The sequence below is a fragment of the Lactuca sativa genome, chromosome 5 (assembly GCF_002870075.4).
Source record: "Lactuca sativa cultivar Salinas chromosome 5, Lsat_Salinas_v11, whole genome shotgun sequence".
NCBI lineage: Eukaryota > Viridiplantae > Streptophyta > Magnoliopsida > Asterales > Asteraceae > Lactuca > Lactuca sativa.
In genome coordinates, this window is record NC_056627.2 from 281,641,202 (window position 1) to 281,656,005 (window position 14,804).

The 14,804-nt window shown below is 41.5% G+C and overlaps 1 protein-coding gene across 1 annotated transcript; it reads left to right on the top strand.

The window, feature by feature from the left end:
- Window positions 1-11,595: 11,595 nt before the first annotated feature.
- On the top strand, window positions 11,596-12,715 carry LOC111919968 (30S ribosomal protein S20, chloroplastic). Its single transcript, XM_023915530.3, has 3 exons — window positions 11,596-11,834; window positions 11,957-12,129; window positions 12,237-12,715. The coding sequence occupies exons 1-3, from the start codon at window positions 11,693-11,695 to the stop codon at window positions 12,471-12,473; spliced, it is 552 nt and encodes a 183-aa protein (XP_023771298.1). The 5' UTR covers window positions 11,596-11,692; the 3' UTR covers window positions 12,474-12,715.
- Window positions 12,716-14,804: the final 2,089 nt, after the last annotated feature.

The window sequence follows — 14,804 nt, forward strand, 5'->3', positions numbered from 1 at the left end:
TTGGAAGGTATCAATTCGTTTCCTTCCTTTAGATCTTCTTTGGTTATGAGTTTTGGGGCTTTTAAGCCATGTTTAAGACCAATCTTGAGCTTGAGGTCCAGATCTGAGGTTGCTACCTCAGATCCATGTTTATTTTGGTATGTAATCCCATAAAGTATCAGCCATTGAGTGGAAATTGGAGTCTCTTGGTCCAAAACCCTAGCTATGGGTGTATTTTGCCTAGATCTCATTCTCTACACGTAAAGTTTGCAACTTTACGTGGGAAATAGGCTTGGGGAGGGTAGATCTATAGTTTGGAGCTCATGCATGACTCGGAAGTCCTCTGCATGTAAGTGGATCTTAGTGGACTCGACGAGTCCTTCGAGTGGACTCGGCGAGTAGCTTGAAGATGAGGAGGAACTCGACGAGTGGGATGAACAGCTCGTCGAGTCGGATGAAGATGGGCATGAACTCGGCGAGTTGGATGAACAACTCGTCGAGTTGGATGAAGTTTGTCGTGTGCTCGGCGAGTCTGTTCTTAGACTCGGCGAGTCAGGTCGAGTGGTCCCAAACCCTTCGAGTTAAGACTCGAGTCAGCGAGTCGAGCCAGGACTCAGTGAGTTGGTCAGGACAGGAATCGGGAATCGGTAAACTCGGCGAGTCAGGGGCTGACTCGGCGAGTAGAGTCGCGAGTGGAAGGACTTTGGATTTATGAACTCGGCGAGTCAGTGGGGTGACTCGGCGAGTAGGGTTGACCTGGAAGGTTGACTTTGACCAGAGTTGACTTAGTTGACTGTCAGACTAAGTGTTATATGTATATTGATAGCTCGGAGAGCTAGAGGAGCAGCGGTTCAGGGGATTGTCGAGTAGCAGCCAGAGGTTTATCAGCAGGGCTCAGCAGTTCAGGTGAGTTACCTTCCAGTAGCGGTGGGTCTAAGGCCACAATGCCGACCCACCAGTAGGAGATGTATGGTAGATGATTGTCTCTGTGATATCATCTAAGGTTGCTATTACCTGATATGTTATATGCTAGCGTGATATGTTGTATGTGATAGTAGCCGAGTTCGGTCACTAGGACCGAAGGGTAGTCAGACACCCCAGATACGTCTGACAGTATGTGACGATATGAATGCATGCTGGCTTGTTATGTTATATGTGATCGTAGTAGTAGGGGTGAAATAGTCCCCGAGGATCGGTTGTGAGGACCGATGGGTAGTCAGCACCCCAGAATGGCTTGACACGGGTAAGACGGCACCCCAGAATGGCCGTATGGGTAGGTCAGCACCCCAGAATGGCTTGACACGGGTAGGTCGGCACCCCAGAATGGCCGTACCGGGTAGTCAGGCACCCCAGAATAGCCTGGCAGTATATATGTTATGTGTTGTATGGTATGCGGTACGTTGGGGGAACTCACTAAGCTTCGTGCTTACGGTTTTCAGTTTTGTTTTCAGGTACTTCCGGTAGCGGAGGGAGGAGCTCGGGGTGATCGCATGGCACACACCATAGATTAGTCAACCTGGGGATGTTTACTCTGATAATGATATTATGTTTTGAATTTAATACTCGAAAGTTATGTTTAATTTATGATATGTTTTTATAAATCTAGTTTTAGTAATGTTTTAAAAGAAATTTTTAGTCGTGATTTTTGGGTCGTTACAAGTTGGTATCAGAGCCTTGGTTTGAGGGATTCGGGCATACTCTCGGGTGTGCCTGAACTCAAACTGAGGGGTCGGATGAAAAGTTTTCAAAATGTGAAAAGACAGTTTTGTAAAAAGAATTTTGAGAAGGAAAAACAGTTTTAGAAAAGCAAAAAAAAAGAATCCAGAAAGAAAAGAACTTTGAAAAGAGAAAAGAGTTGTGGTGCATGCAATCAACCGAGCTCAAGTAAGTACTCCCAATTTACCCATACAAGTTATATTATGATTATCAGTATCGGTTTCAGTTTCAGTTTCAGTTCCAGCTTCAGTAGAACAGCATGCTAGAATAGGACTAAGGATCTAGGATGATGCCTTATGTGCCTGCTTTATGTGTTCAGCTTTATGAGAATTGCATGCTAGTATTGAGTAGACAGCAGTAGGATAGCCTGGGTAGGTTATGCCTGATAGTATGAGCTTAGCATTATATGTTAGTGCAGTTTCTTGTTATGAGAATTGTTTTGCCTGAGTATGTTTCCCTTATCTGAATGCTGCTTGCTCTGTGCTTTGTGGGACTCTGGGTGATGAGAGTTAGCCATTAGGTGAATACGTTTCATCACATGTGATCAGGATTGAATAATCTCAGAGTGTTGGATTTGGCCCTATTGCGCAGCTCTCGTTTGAGTCCAACCGTTCTAGGGATGAGTCTTTTACTTGAAGGACTATCTGAGCCTCGTCACATGTGATGGTATTCAGGTAGTGACTAATTGGCATTACTAGGAGGCCTTCAGCAGCTGAGGACTGTGTGGGTAGGGTCAGAGGTTCCCTAGGGCAAGCCTAGGATGAGAGTAGCAGAGATCAGTAGAAGAGTAAAGGGGACTGTGTGGAGTTGAGGTAACTCTTGAGGAAAGTATGGATAGATGTGGAAGGTAGTAGGGGCCCATACTACTGAAAGCAGAGGATCCATATTCGATTCAAGAGGGGCCAAGACGAAACCAGGAATGGGGTAGTGAGTGAGAAATCCCTCAGCAGTATTATGTAAATTGATCAGGATTTTGTTATATTTTCAGCATGGTGGCATTGCGCGAGCTACCAGTTAGCAGTTCAGGTGTCGAGGAGGGGTCTGGCTCGGGCTTCGGAGCCGGGCAGCTTGATGATCAAATGAGGGATTTCATTTCCGCAGAGATTACGCGCAACATCATTGATCAGACTCCAGTGATTTTCGGTTCGGTTAGAGGGGCCATCGTGGAGCTCATGGACAGTCATCTTGAGGCCTTTAAGGCCGGGTTAGTTTCAGGACAGATTGGGGCTCGTCTAGGTCCCGAATCTTTTGGAGTTCAGGGATCCATCAGGGAGGGAGATCCCATTTCGAGTTCCTGCCATCGGGGGGCAGGGGTGAGTGGGGAATTCTGTCTCCAAGAGAGACCACTGCATGATTGGATAGTTGAGGAAGTTTCGCGAGCCATTTGCGAGGAGCTGCCCGACATGGTTGTGAGGATCATTGATAGATTAATAACGAGGCTTCAGGATCAGACATCTGTTGTTCAGTTAGCAGGCGTTGCCGTTGGGGTAACGCAGGAGCGAGAGTCGGGCAGGGAGTCAGAAGGGAAAAGGAAAATCGATGAGACTCAGGTAGCTACAGGTTCGGGTAAGAGGCCCAAGGGTCCAGATTTGAGGACGAGGAACTATCAGAGCCGCAGTCGATGCGGGAAGTGCGGAAGGACGCACATGGGTGTGTGTAGGCGTAGGAGTGGTGGCGATGCTGGGTGTTTCAAGTGCGGCCAGATCGGTCATTTTAGCAGAGACTGTGTTGTTACCATCGTCCAGGGGCTTGATCCGTTATGTTTCCATTGCAGTCAGAGGGGCCACAAGAAGGCCCACTGTCCGAGTTTGTATCCAGCAGGGCAGGTGCCAGCCCCTGCCCTTGGGACTTTGAGTACCGCCAGCAGTTGTCGAGGCCCGGCAAGGGTGCCCACGGCTCAGAGCCGAGTTTTCCGGTAGATTTCAGCAGGAATTCGAGCAGCACTGTGTAATGAAGGTGCGTAACTTTTGTTTTTCTGTCAACTTATGTCATGATTATATTGTTATGGTTCTGCATCAAATTGTGGTATAAGTATTGTGTTATTGTGTGGCTTGCTTGTGATTATGTTATATGCCATTTGCATACCTCGGATAATTGGTTGGTAGTTAGGGGATGTGCTCTTATGGAGAAGGTTTTGGAGGATGCAATAACTATAGCATGGTTGGGAGAGATTTGGTTCGTTTCGCTAGTTCGGAGTGGTTAGTGTTGGGATGAATTGGTTAGATCCCTAGCTATGGCAGGCTTGGGCTTCTTAGCAGAATGATTATAGAATGGCAGCAAAGATCGGGATCTCTTTTGAGTGTGAAGCAGCAAGGGGTAAGCAGGATCGAAGTGGGGGAGAACCCTCCGGGGATACATGGATAAGAGTCTCGTAGACTCAGGATGAGTGTGCGGCCTCTGAGAAGAAATGGTAGTAGCACAGCTTTGGATGGATTGAGAAGTTCAGAATTTGGGGAGTTCGAGAACTTTTCCCAGCAGTTAGTTCATGTAATCGAGATGGTTAGAAGCTGGTTGGGAATCCAGGATTGGAGGACCACCTGTCGGATGCATGAGAGTCGGAATGAAGATCCTGAGAACGGGTAACAAGAGATGTTTTCGTATTAGTAGCCAGTGTCTGAGGCAGCATGCAGGTTGCGTAGATTCAGGACTTGGGAGGTTGGAAACTTCCCAACAATAGCTTCTTGTATCCGGATTAGTAGACGGTTGGTTTGGGAACCAAGCCGAAGGATTCCTCGACGAAGCGCTAAGTATATCGAGGATATAAGATGTCGAGGATGATGCAGAATTCAAAGTCTAAGGACTGTTTTTTTTAGAAATCGGGATGAGGAATCACTAGCGGACTAGGGATAGTCAGATAGCAGTAGTAGTGTTGTAAGTCTGCGGGGGCAGCCGTAGCATTCACTAGCAGTCAGATGGTAGTAGTAGTGGTGTTGTAAGTCTGCGGGGGTAGCCGTAGCATCCACTAGCAGCCAGATAGTATTAGAGAGTTGTAAGTCCGCGAGCGTAGTCGCAGCCTTTTATCAGATTGGTAGGTAGCATGAGCGCGTGTTAGACGCGGGAAAGCAGTTGTACCCACCAGTTCGGGTGCAGCAGTGAGGATATGGGAATCCACGGGTTAGCTTTCGGATTTCCCAAAGGGATCAGTTATGGCTAAGTCAGCAATTTGGGCTATAGATCGTCACATCAGTTATGAGATCAGAGTCGCAGTGGACCGCTGGGGTTCGGGTATGTTGTGGGCTACCGTCAGTCTGGGAGCCATCATGTTGTTAGTCGTGGAATTGATGATGTCAGGAGGTGACGTATGAACCCGATCGGTTGGATCGGAAGGTTGCTAGAGCTACAGTGACAGGATAACTAGTGGAAACTAGTCCTAGAGGAAGATTTCGTTCAGGAGTCGTGGAAGCGACTAAGTGAGGAGTCCCTTGACTCCACAGTTGGGTTGGAGTTCAGCGTTTTAGGCAGCTCAGTGTTCCAGCCAGTACAGTGTTTCAGGCAGTGCAGTGTTCCAGCTAATTCAGTGTTTCAGGCAGTTCAGTGTTTCAGGCAGTGCAGTGTTCCAGCTAATTCAGTGTTTCAGACAGTTCAGTGTTTCAGGCCGTTCAGCGTTTCAGTCGGTTCAGCGTTTCAGGCAGTTTAGTGTTTCAGGCATGTTCATTATTGCAGGTAGTTCAGTGTTTGGAAGGTTTCAGGGTTTTGGGTCAGTATTAGTTTTGTGTTGGAATGCAAGTGCTGACGGTATAGTTGGTTGATTTGGAAATGGCAAGTCTCTCTCAGCAGGATCAGTTGAGCCTTCTGCCAAGTGTAAGTGATCTAAAAGGATAGCTAGGCAGGTAGCTTTTCTTTCAGGATGGAAGGCTCGAGTTAGTAGGAGTTGAGTAATCAGATGGGAGATAAGCAAGTTGGTTCCAGCAGCATCGTTTCAGTATGAGCGGCAGAATGGATAGAACAGTTATAGATAGTCGAAGTATCTTCAGGAGTCGCTGGAAGCGACTAGGAGATTGTGATGGAGTGTAGTGACCGGTGGGAGTCCGGTAACTCAGATATCGGTAGATTATTTGGACCGGGTGGAAGACCAGCGCAGGTAGGCGGCTGGTGTTGGGTATTGGAGGCAGATCGCAGGCGGTGGGCCATGATAAACTTCGAGGACGAAGTTCAGTTTAAGTGGGGGAGAGTTGTAACACCCAAGATTTTGAAAGTAAAGGAAACCCCAAATTTAAGAGAGACTCGACGAGTCAAAGGAAGGACTCGGCGAGTCGGAGCGGGATCCGGGTCGATAAGAAAGAGACCAACTCGACGAGTCGGCCAAGTGGACTCGGCGAGTCTGGTCTGTGCGAGGAAAACCCTAAATCTGGGGCTTGGAGCCTATTTAAGCATCTTAATCTTCTTCCTAGGGCTCCTTTACAGCCTCTTGCACCCAGAACGCCGCACTTTAAGCCCCCATTGTGTTCATTCAAGCTTTTAGCCATTTTGAGTGGTTTTAAGGAAGAAGAAGGAGTGGGAATCTTGGAGGCATCAAGGAGTGGCCTTGGATCTGAAGTTTGGGGAACATTTCAGAGCATTGGAAGGTATCAATTCGTTTCCTTCCTTTAGATCTTCTTTGGTTATGAGTTTTGGGGCTTTTAAGCCATGTTTAAGACCAATCTTGAGCTTGAGGTCCAGATCTGAGGTTGCTACCTCAGATCCATGTTTATTTTGGTATGTAATCCCATAAAGTATCAGCCATTGAGTGGAAATTGGAGTCTCTTGGTCCAAAACCCTAGCTATGGGTGTATTTTGCCTAGATCTCATTCTCTACACGTAAAGTTTGCAACTTTACGTGGGAAATAGGCTTGGGGAGGGTAGATCTATAGTTTGGAGCTCATGCATGACTCGGAAGTCCTCTGCATGTAAGTGGATCTTAGTGGACTCGACGAGTCCTTCGAGTGGACTCGGCGAGTAGCTTGAAGATGAGGAGGAACTCGACGAGTGGGATGAACAGCTCGTCGAGTCGGATGAAGATGGGCATGAACTCGGCGAGTTGGATGAACAACTCGTCGAGTTGGATGAAGTTTGTCGTGTGCTCGGCGAGTCTGTTCTTAGACTCGGCGAGTCAGGTCGAGTGGTCCCAAACCCTTCGAGTTAAGACTCGAGTCAGCGAGTCGAGCCAGGACTCAGTGAGTTGGTCAGGACAGGAATCGGGAATCGGTAAACTCGGCGAGTCAGGGGCTGACTCGGCGAGTAGAGTCGCGAGTGGAAGGACTTTGGATTTATGAACTCGGCGAGTCAGTGGGGTGACTCGGCGAGTAGGGTTGACCTGGAAGGTTGACTTTGACCAGAGTTGACTTAGTTGACTGTCAGACTAAGTGTTATATGTATATTGATAGCTCGGAGAGCTAGAGGAGCAGCGGTTCAGGGGATTGTCGAGTAGCAGCCAGAGGTTTATCAGCAGGGCTCAGCAGTTCAGGTGAGTTACCTTCCAGTAGCGGTGGGTCTAAGGCCACAATGCCGACCCACCAGTAGGAGATGTATGGTAGATGATTGTCTCTGTGATATCATCTAAGGTTGCTATTACTTGATATGTTATATGCTAGCGTGATATGTTGTATGTGATAGTAGCCGAGTTCGGTTACTAGGACCGAAGGGTAGTCAGACACCCCAGATACGTCTGACAGTATGTGACGATATGAATGCATGCTGGCTTGTTATGTTATATGTGATCGTAGTAGTAGGGGTGAAATAGTCCCCGAGGATCGGTTGTGAGGACCGATGGGTAGTCAGCACCCCAGAATGGCTTGACACGGGTAAGACGGCACCCCAGAATGGCCGTATGGGTAGGTCAGCACCCCAGAATGGCTTGACACGGGTAGGTCGGCACCCCAGAATGGCCGTACCGGGTAGTCAGGCACCCCAGAATAGCCTGGCAGTATATATGTTATGTGTTGTATGGTATGCGGTACGTTGGGGGAACTCACTAAGCTTCGTGCTTACGGTTTTCAGTTTTGTTTTCAAGTACTTCCGGTAGCGGAGGGAGGAGCTCGGGGTGATCGCATGGCACACACCATAGATTAGTCAACCTGGGGATGTTTACTCTGATAATGATATTATGTTTTGAATTTAATACTCGAAAGTTATGTTTAATTTATGATATGTTTTTATAAATCTAGTTTTAGTAATGTTTTAAAAGAAATTTTTAGTCGTGATTTTTGGGTCGTTACAAAGACATAAAAGATTAAAAGTATAATTTATAAATTATTATAATATTCTTTTAAAATCTCATTCTAGTTACTTTAGGAAAATGTGAAATTGTATGTTAATCCATGAAAATGCACATCATTTCTTTATGAGTTGCTAGTGGAGTGTGCGTGGTTAACCGACACACTAATGTGGGTAGTTCAAGGTTGTTGAGAGTAATAATTATGCATCTGAATTCTCTTGCAGAGTAGTGGTAATAGGAACCCCGCTTGAGTGCAGGTTGTTTATTTGAAGTTTGGTTACCGATGTTGGGTATCAGTTATGGAGACTCGAGTCATGAAGTTCATTGTAAAAGTGTCAAGTCATTTATTAGGTGGATGTATAGCTAAGCTGATAAGGGATTTAGATGTAATGTGTAATTCTTGGATGGACCATCAATATCCTTGTGAGAGCAGTGGGTTGGTGATGATTTGTTAGGAAGACAAGTATGTAAAGTTTTTGGACACAATTTTTGGATTCGGGATTGGTTGGAATTCGTGATCGGTACGTTTTGAGTATTCTTTCAGCATGTTTTGGTGGCGTTCCTAGTTAGGGACTAGGGGTAGGTTCGAAAAATAGACGATCATCAATCTTAGGGTAAGGTTTATGATGTATAGATTGACGGGGTCCCGGTTTCGGGGAGTATAGTGACGAAGTTGGTTTGTGGTTGTAGTTATGAGAGTTCCCGGTTTGTGTGGTTTTCTCTGGAAGTTGGGTCATACAGTTAAGGAGAGAAAGAAAATTATCGCAGTTGAGCATTTTCAGTATTAGGTTGTTTGTTGGCAGTTGTGGATTTCCAAGCGGTCTCTTGAGTTTTCTCTATAAGATGCATTAATTTCGAAATGGTTAGAGGGAGTTTATGGAATATGTTGGTTTTGTTTTAGAAATCGTAACCGAGACAGTTTTCGTAGACGAAATCCAGTTTAAGTGGGGGAGAGTTGTAACATCGTGTTTCGAGAAGTTTCTTATTTCAGGTTCTTGGACAATAAATGGATCAAGTAAAGGTCTTGGGCTTGAACTATTGGATGTTGATAATATTGGTTATGGAATCTAAGCCCTTGGTTTGTGTTTTGGAGTCAAAGGGTAAAACAGGAAAAGTGATGTTTCAGACTTTTTTTTTCTTAGATTAAGGATTTTAATTATGTATGTTTTGAGTTAAAAGGAACTATATAGGATTGTGGGGCTCTTCAATACATTTTTGTGCATATAAAGAACCCTGAAAACAGAGTTGAAACAAAGAAGTTATGGTTGTTTGAACTTAAGATGGAAATAGGGAGTCTGGCAATACGTCGGGCGTACTAGGCTGAAGACACGCATTTTAAGGCATTACACTGGACGTACAACCACTGAGTAAAAACACTATTTTCATGGTTTTGAGCCCTATTTATGGTCACTAACCCTTTGGGGGTCCTTCCTAACATCAACTTCCACCTTCTTGAGCCTCTAACTCGAAACCATAGCCTTCTATCACTTATTTTGAACCTTGACACCATTTATGAGCTTATTTATCCATTAAAGGTGGAATCTTGAAGAACAAGGTGGTGGCAAATTGTATTAGAAGAAAAATTCAAGCATAGATCCAACAAGATTACATCATTTATGGACCTTTGTGAGTAAAAAGCTTCAAAATTGCTCACTAGTTTCATAGATCTTGTTAGTCTTCATATTTTTCACTTTTTGGTTCCTTTAGTGCATAATGTTTAGATCTTGAGAGTTTGTGACCTTGTTATGGATAAAGTTGGAAACTTTATCCATCTAAACATCATATTGATTCAGATCTAAAGGTTGGAGACTTGGACTTAATATATTAAGTTGAGAAAGATGCATTTTTGGTCCCTTTGAGACTTAAAGACTAGATCTTGGTTGTTTGGACCATCCTAATGGATAAAGTTGGAAACTTTATCCATTATGTAGCTATTAAGAACCATAAAAATCAGATCTTGGTCCTTATATCCCTTCCATGCAAGAGTCATGATGTCTTAATGGATTATTAAGTTAAGGTTTTAGCTTTTGGGCTTTGTCTAGCCATGGAAAGCTATAAAGCTGGACATTTTATGACTTAGAATGATGTTATGGGTCTAGATATGAGTTTGGACGAGAGGACTTAAGATAACAAGCACTTAATAGGAACAATTTTATCTAGCCGAGTACATTGGGTGTACTTCTGAGTACGCTACGCGTACTCAATTGGAGTCCCGTTTATGGATCGTGAGTATGCCATGCATACATGTTGAGTATATAGGGCGTACTCAGTCTAAAGTTTGACTTCTTTGACTTTTTGACCTTTAAATTTGACTAGGATTTTGACAAAGCTTGACCTAAGGGTATTTTTGTTTGAGACTAGTTCATTGTTTGTCGTATAGGTGACCTGTAGAGTCATCAGTTGGAGTTGTGATCTGTTTTAACTATCTTTTCGGACTATGAGGCGAGTCTTCCTCACAGTACTTGTGGGTCGAAGGCACCAAGGTTGGTCTACCAGATTTTGTATCTTGATATATTGGATTATTGTTATGCAGAGTATGTGTCAGATTGTTAGATTTGTATGATTACCTGTGTTCACAGAGTATGCGTTAGTCTTGCTTTGTCCTGAAGGCCAAGATACCCAGGGTGGTCTGGATAGACTGTAGGCCCTACAAGGCGGTACAGTCAGGTTGATGGCCCGGAGAGCGGTCCGGATAGGTTGTAGGCCCTACAAGATGGTCCAGACAGGCCGAAGGCTTGAAAAGCTATCCAGATAGGTTGTAGGCCCTACGAGGCGGTCCAGTTAAGCTGAAGGCTCCTATATGCATGTTGTTATCATTGGTTGTATATGATACTTTTGGGGAACTCACTAAGTTTTGGCTAACAATTTGATTGTTATGGTTTCAGGTACTGCTAATTCAGGGGAAAAGCGAAGCCTTAATCGTGCACATCATTCGGATTTTAATGAGATTTGATTTTGGGATACTGTGATTCACGATTATAACTTTTGGAAACTATGTTTTGTAAACATTTATGGTTTTTGGCTTGGTTTTAAAAATAAAAATTTTACCTTGATTTTTGGGATGTTACACGGGCCTAATGTCAGGTAGGGCCTGATGAATGTGATGGACGAGGACAACTGCATGTTACTGACAAATCTGTATCGGGTGGGGCCCGATATATGTCGGGCGAGATTCGTTGTATGTATAATATGTGATATTTTGGGGAGTTCACTAAACTTTGCGTGCTTACAGTTTATGTTTATCGTTTATGTTATCTCTGGTTCGAAGGGGAAAAAGCCAACATGATCGCACAACATCCACAAGTGTTTCGTATTTTATGATTTTGATTGTATTTTGATAACTATTTTCTACATTGTCAAACTTGATTGGTTTTGAAGTGGATGAATGATGGTTTGGTTGATTTTAAAAACAAAATTTTTACTTAGTATTTTTAGATCGTTACATAAAAAGTTCGACTTGGCTTTAAGGCTTATATTTGTAGCCAAACTTTAACAAAATGTCGTCTTAAGTTATATAAGTATATTAAAATAAATAATAATGGAAAATACATATAAAAGTATTAGCTATATACAAAATTGTTGCATTTAATTACGCTTTACAAATGACGTGACTCGCCAATGCTAATAAAAGATAATATTATTTTTTTAAATATACAGTATAAATATTTTTATGTTATTTTTATTCTTATTATTTGTATATTAATTCCAAGGTAAGAATCCCTTCAAATGAAATCTTCCTTTCTTCATCGTGGATAAGATAGACTCCTTTTGCAGAGCTTCAAGAAACGAGACGGTGTGTCAACAATGGCCGCAGCAGCAGCTCAGTGTCTCTACCTCTCTTGTGGGTTTCAATCCCTCTCTCTTTCTTCTTCTTCCCGACCTTCCGCCACCGCATTTAAGCCTCTCAGTTCCTCCGCCAACGTTTCACATAACGCCTTCTCGACTGGTATATCCTCCTTATCTACGATTCCTATCCATTTTACTGCATTTATCTGTCTCAATTTGGGTACAGAAAAAGAACCCTCAATTGATTTTTCGATTACATAAGTGAAATGATTGAATTTACAGGGTTAGTGTCTGTAAACCCTATTCTCGGAAGGCAAGCCGGTCGGTCACTTACAATTGTGTGTGAAGCTGCGGGGCAGAAGGCCGATTCTGCAGCGAAGCGAGCTCGGCAAGCTGAAAAGAGACGCCTTTACAATAAATCTCGCAAATCTGAGATTAGAACTCGAATGAAAAAGGTATTTTATTCTCAAATCAGTTTAAATATCGACACGATCTTCAAAATCAATTCGATTGGTGTGTAGTTTTGATATCTTTTATATAAACTTACGGCGGCTCCCACCAGGTTTTGGAGGAGTTGGAAGTGTTAAGAAAGAAGGCCGATGCACAACCTGAGGAAGTTCTCGGGGTCGAGAAATTGATTGCAGAGGCTTATTCAGTGATCGACAAGGCGGTGCAGGTTGGAACCCTGCACCGGAACACAGGAGCCAGGCGGAAGTCCCGCCTTGCCAGAAGAAAGAAGGCGGTGGAGATTCACCATGGGTGGTATGCACCTGAACCTACAGCTGCATCCACTGTTTGATGCCATTTCCATCTGGTATCTATGCTATTGTAGATTGTGTATTTGCAGAATTTTTTGAGCAGAAGAATTTGTTTTCCTTGTTCGGTGATTTCTTTTTTTGCTTTAGCAATCTCTACGGATATTTGATGGTGAATTGGTTAAACCTAATCTGCTTTCTGCCTTGTTCTTATGAAAGGCAAACTGTATGCTATCAAATTATATTTTAGGGACATAATTTTAATACAAGTTTATAATCATACAAATGATCTGATTACATTGTTTCAAATAAATTTCTGTTTATTGAAGGGTTATTAATAATGGGTAGTGTTAATAAAAAAAATTCTTACAATAACTATTTGTTGTATATTTTGCTTTAAGAGACCATTTGTGTATTTTTGTGATGTATTAATGTCAAAAATTGGACATCTATCACGACCCGAATAGTTTCATTAACGTAAGATTCTTCTTCACTATCACCATTATTGCCAACTTTCTTGAGGGATATAAAGGCCAAAAATTATCATCGGATCATACTTGTATAGTTTTATGCATTTGAAGAACGAAACCATGATCAAGTATAGATTGTTGTAGGCTAAAATTAAATCATTCAGTATTACTTGTGACGCCGTGGGTAATCTTTGATAGGCCTGACCCAATACCTAAACGAGCTGGGCTAAGGCTCAGGGTAACAAATATGTGGAGGAATCAGTTTAGTCAAATTATCTATAATATATATTTTCATTTTGGCCAAAAGAATATCCCTGTGATTTAGACCGATATATGAATATGATTTATGTTGTTGAAGATAGGTGTGAACACAAAACAACCGAAGACTTGGGACCGCTGTAATCGCCAATCGTAATGGATGGCTAAAAAAAAAGGGAAACTGCAATAAAAAAAAAGTATATTTTGGTTCTATTAAGAAAAAGTTATATATATTTTTTTAATTTTTAATTACAGCTTAACCATTGAAATCGGTAAACACTTATAAAATAACATTGTAACCGATTATTTCGGTTTTAAAGGCTAAATTGCAAATAAAAAAAATCATTAGTGGTTTTTTTGTTAATAAGATTAAAGTTTAAGGACTTTTCTAGAGATTTTCTTTTTTATTTATATTAAATTTATTTATTAAAAAACTAAAAGTAAAGATAATATTTAAAAAAAAACACAATAATGATAATTTATATGCCATTTGTGGATTTTTTTTGTGATTCTATTTAATAAGTATTATTACGACAATCATAAAGATATAATTTATATCCTATATAACTTAAGAGCACTTCGTTGATTTATCGCAAAAAGTATATTTCTAGGTCAAATGTTACTTTACTATTGAATTTTTAGGTATTTGGTGTAAAATGTTTACCATAAAACTATCATTTACCGAAGATCTTTTCAAAATCAAACGACACATCAGAAAATAAAGGATTTTATGGCAATGGTGACCTATTAAGAGGGTGCAAAATCTGATAAAAGGTTAGAGTATTTGTTTTTGACAAATATGAGACATTAATGAACACAAAAATGAACTTTTATTGATTTGTCGTAAGAGGTGCGTTTCTAGGTCACATAGTGTGTATAATGGAGCTCTATTTAGGAATAACAGCCACTGATAAGCCTTTATTTTCTAAGGTGTCATTCGATTGTGAAATGATATTTAGTAAGTGGTAGTTTTATGATAAACGTTTTACACCCAAGACCTAAAAATTCAACAACGAAGTAACATTTTGCCTATAAATGCACTTTTTGCGACAAATCAATAGGGTCCTTTTAAGTTATATAGGATATATATGGTATCTTTAGGATTGTCGTAATGATATTTATTGCAGAGAATCACAAAAATTCCAAAAATGACATGTAAATTATTAGTATTGTGTTTTTAATAAAAAAATTATCTTTATTTTGAGTTTTTTTAATAAAGATCTATAAGTTTTCTTCAAATAAATTTAGTATGTATAAAAAAAATAAAATCTTCAGAAAAATCCTTAAACTTTAATCTTATTAAGGAAAAAGCCATCAATGATTTTTTTGTTTGCAATTTAACCCTTAAAACTGTCACTAACCGGTTACAAAGGTTATTTTGCAAGTGTTTACTTGTGACGTCCCAAAATTAAGATCTAAGACTGTAGACAGTCAATTTCCGTAAATTTCTTTATAACATGAACATATTGAGCTTTAATGCATATTTTGAAAAATAAATAATGTCATTACAATTAGAATAAGATATCAGATGGTATCCTACTTTCAGTTGTGGAAAATTTCAAACGAATCACAAAGCACAAACTGCAACCTTAGTTAATACGACTGAAAAACTGAAATTTCGTATTAAGCATTTGTGAATAAAGAAAA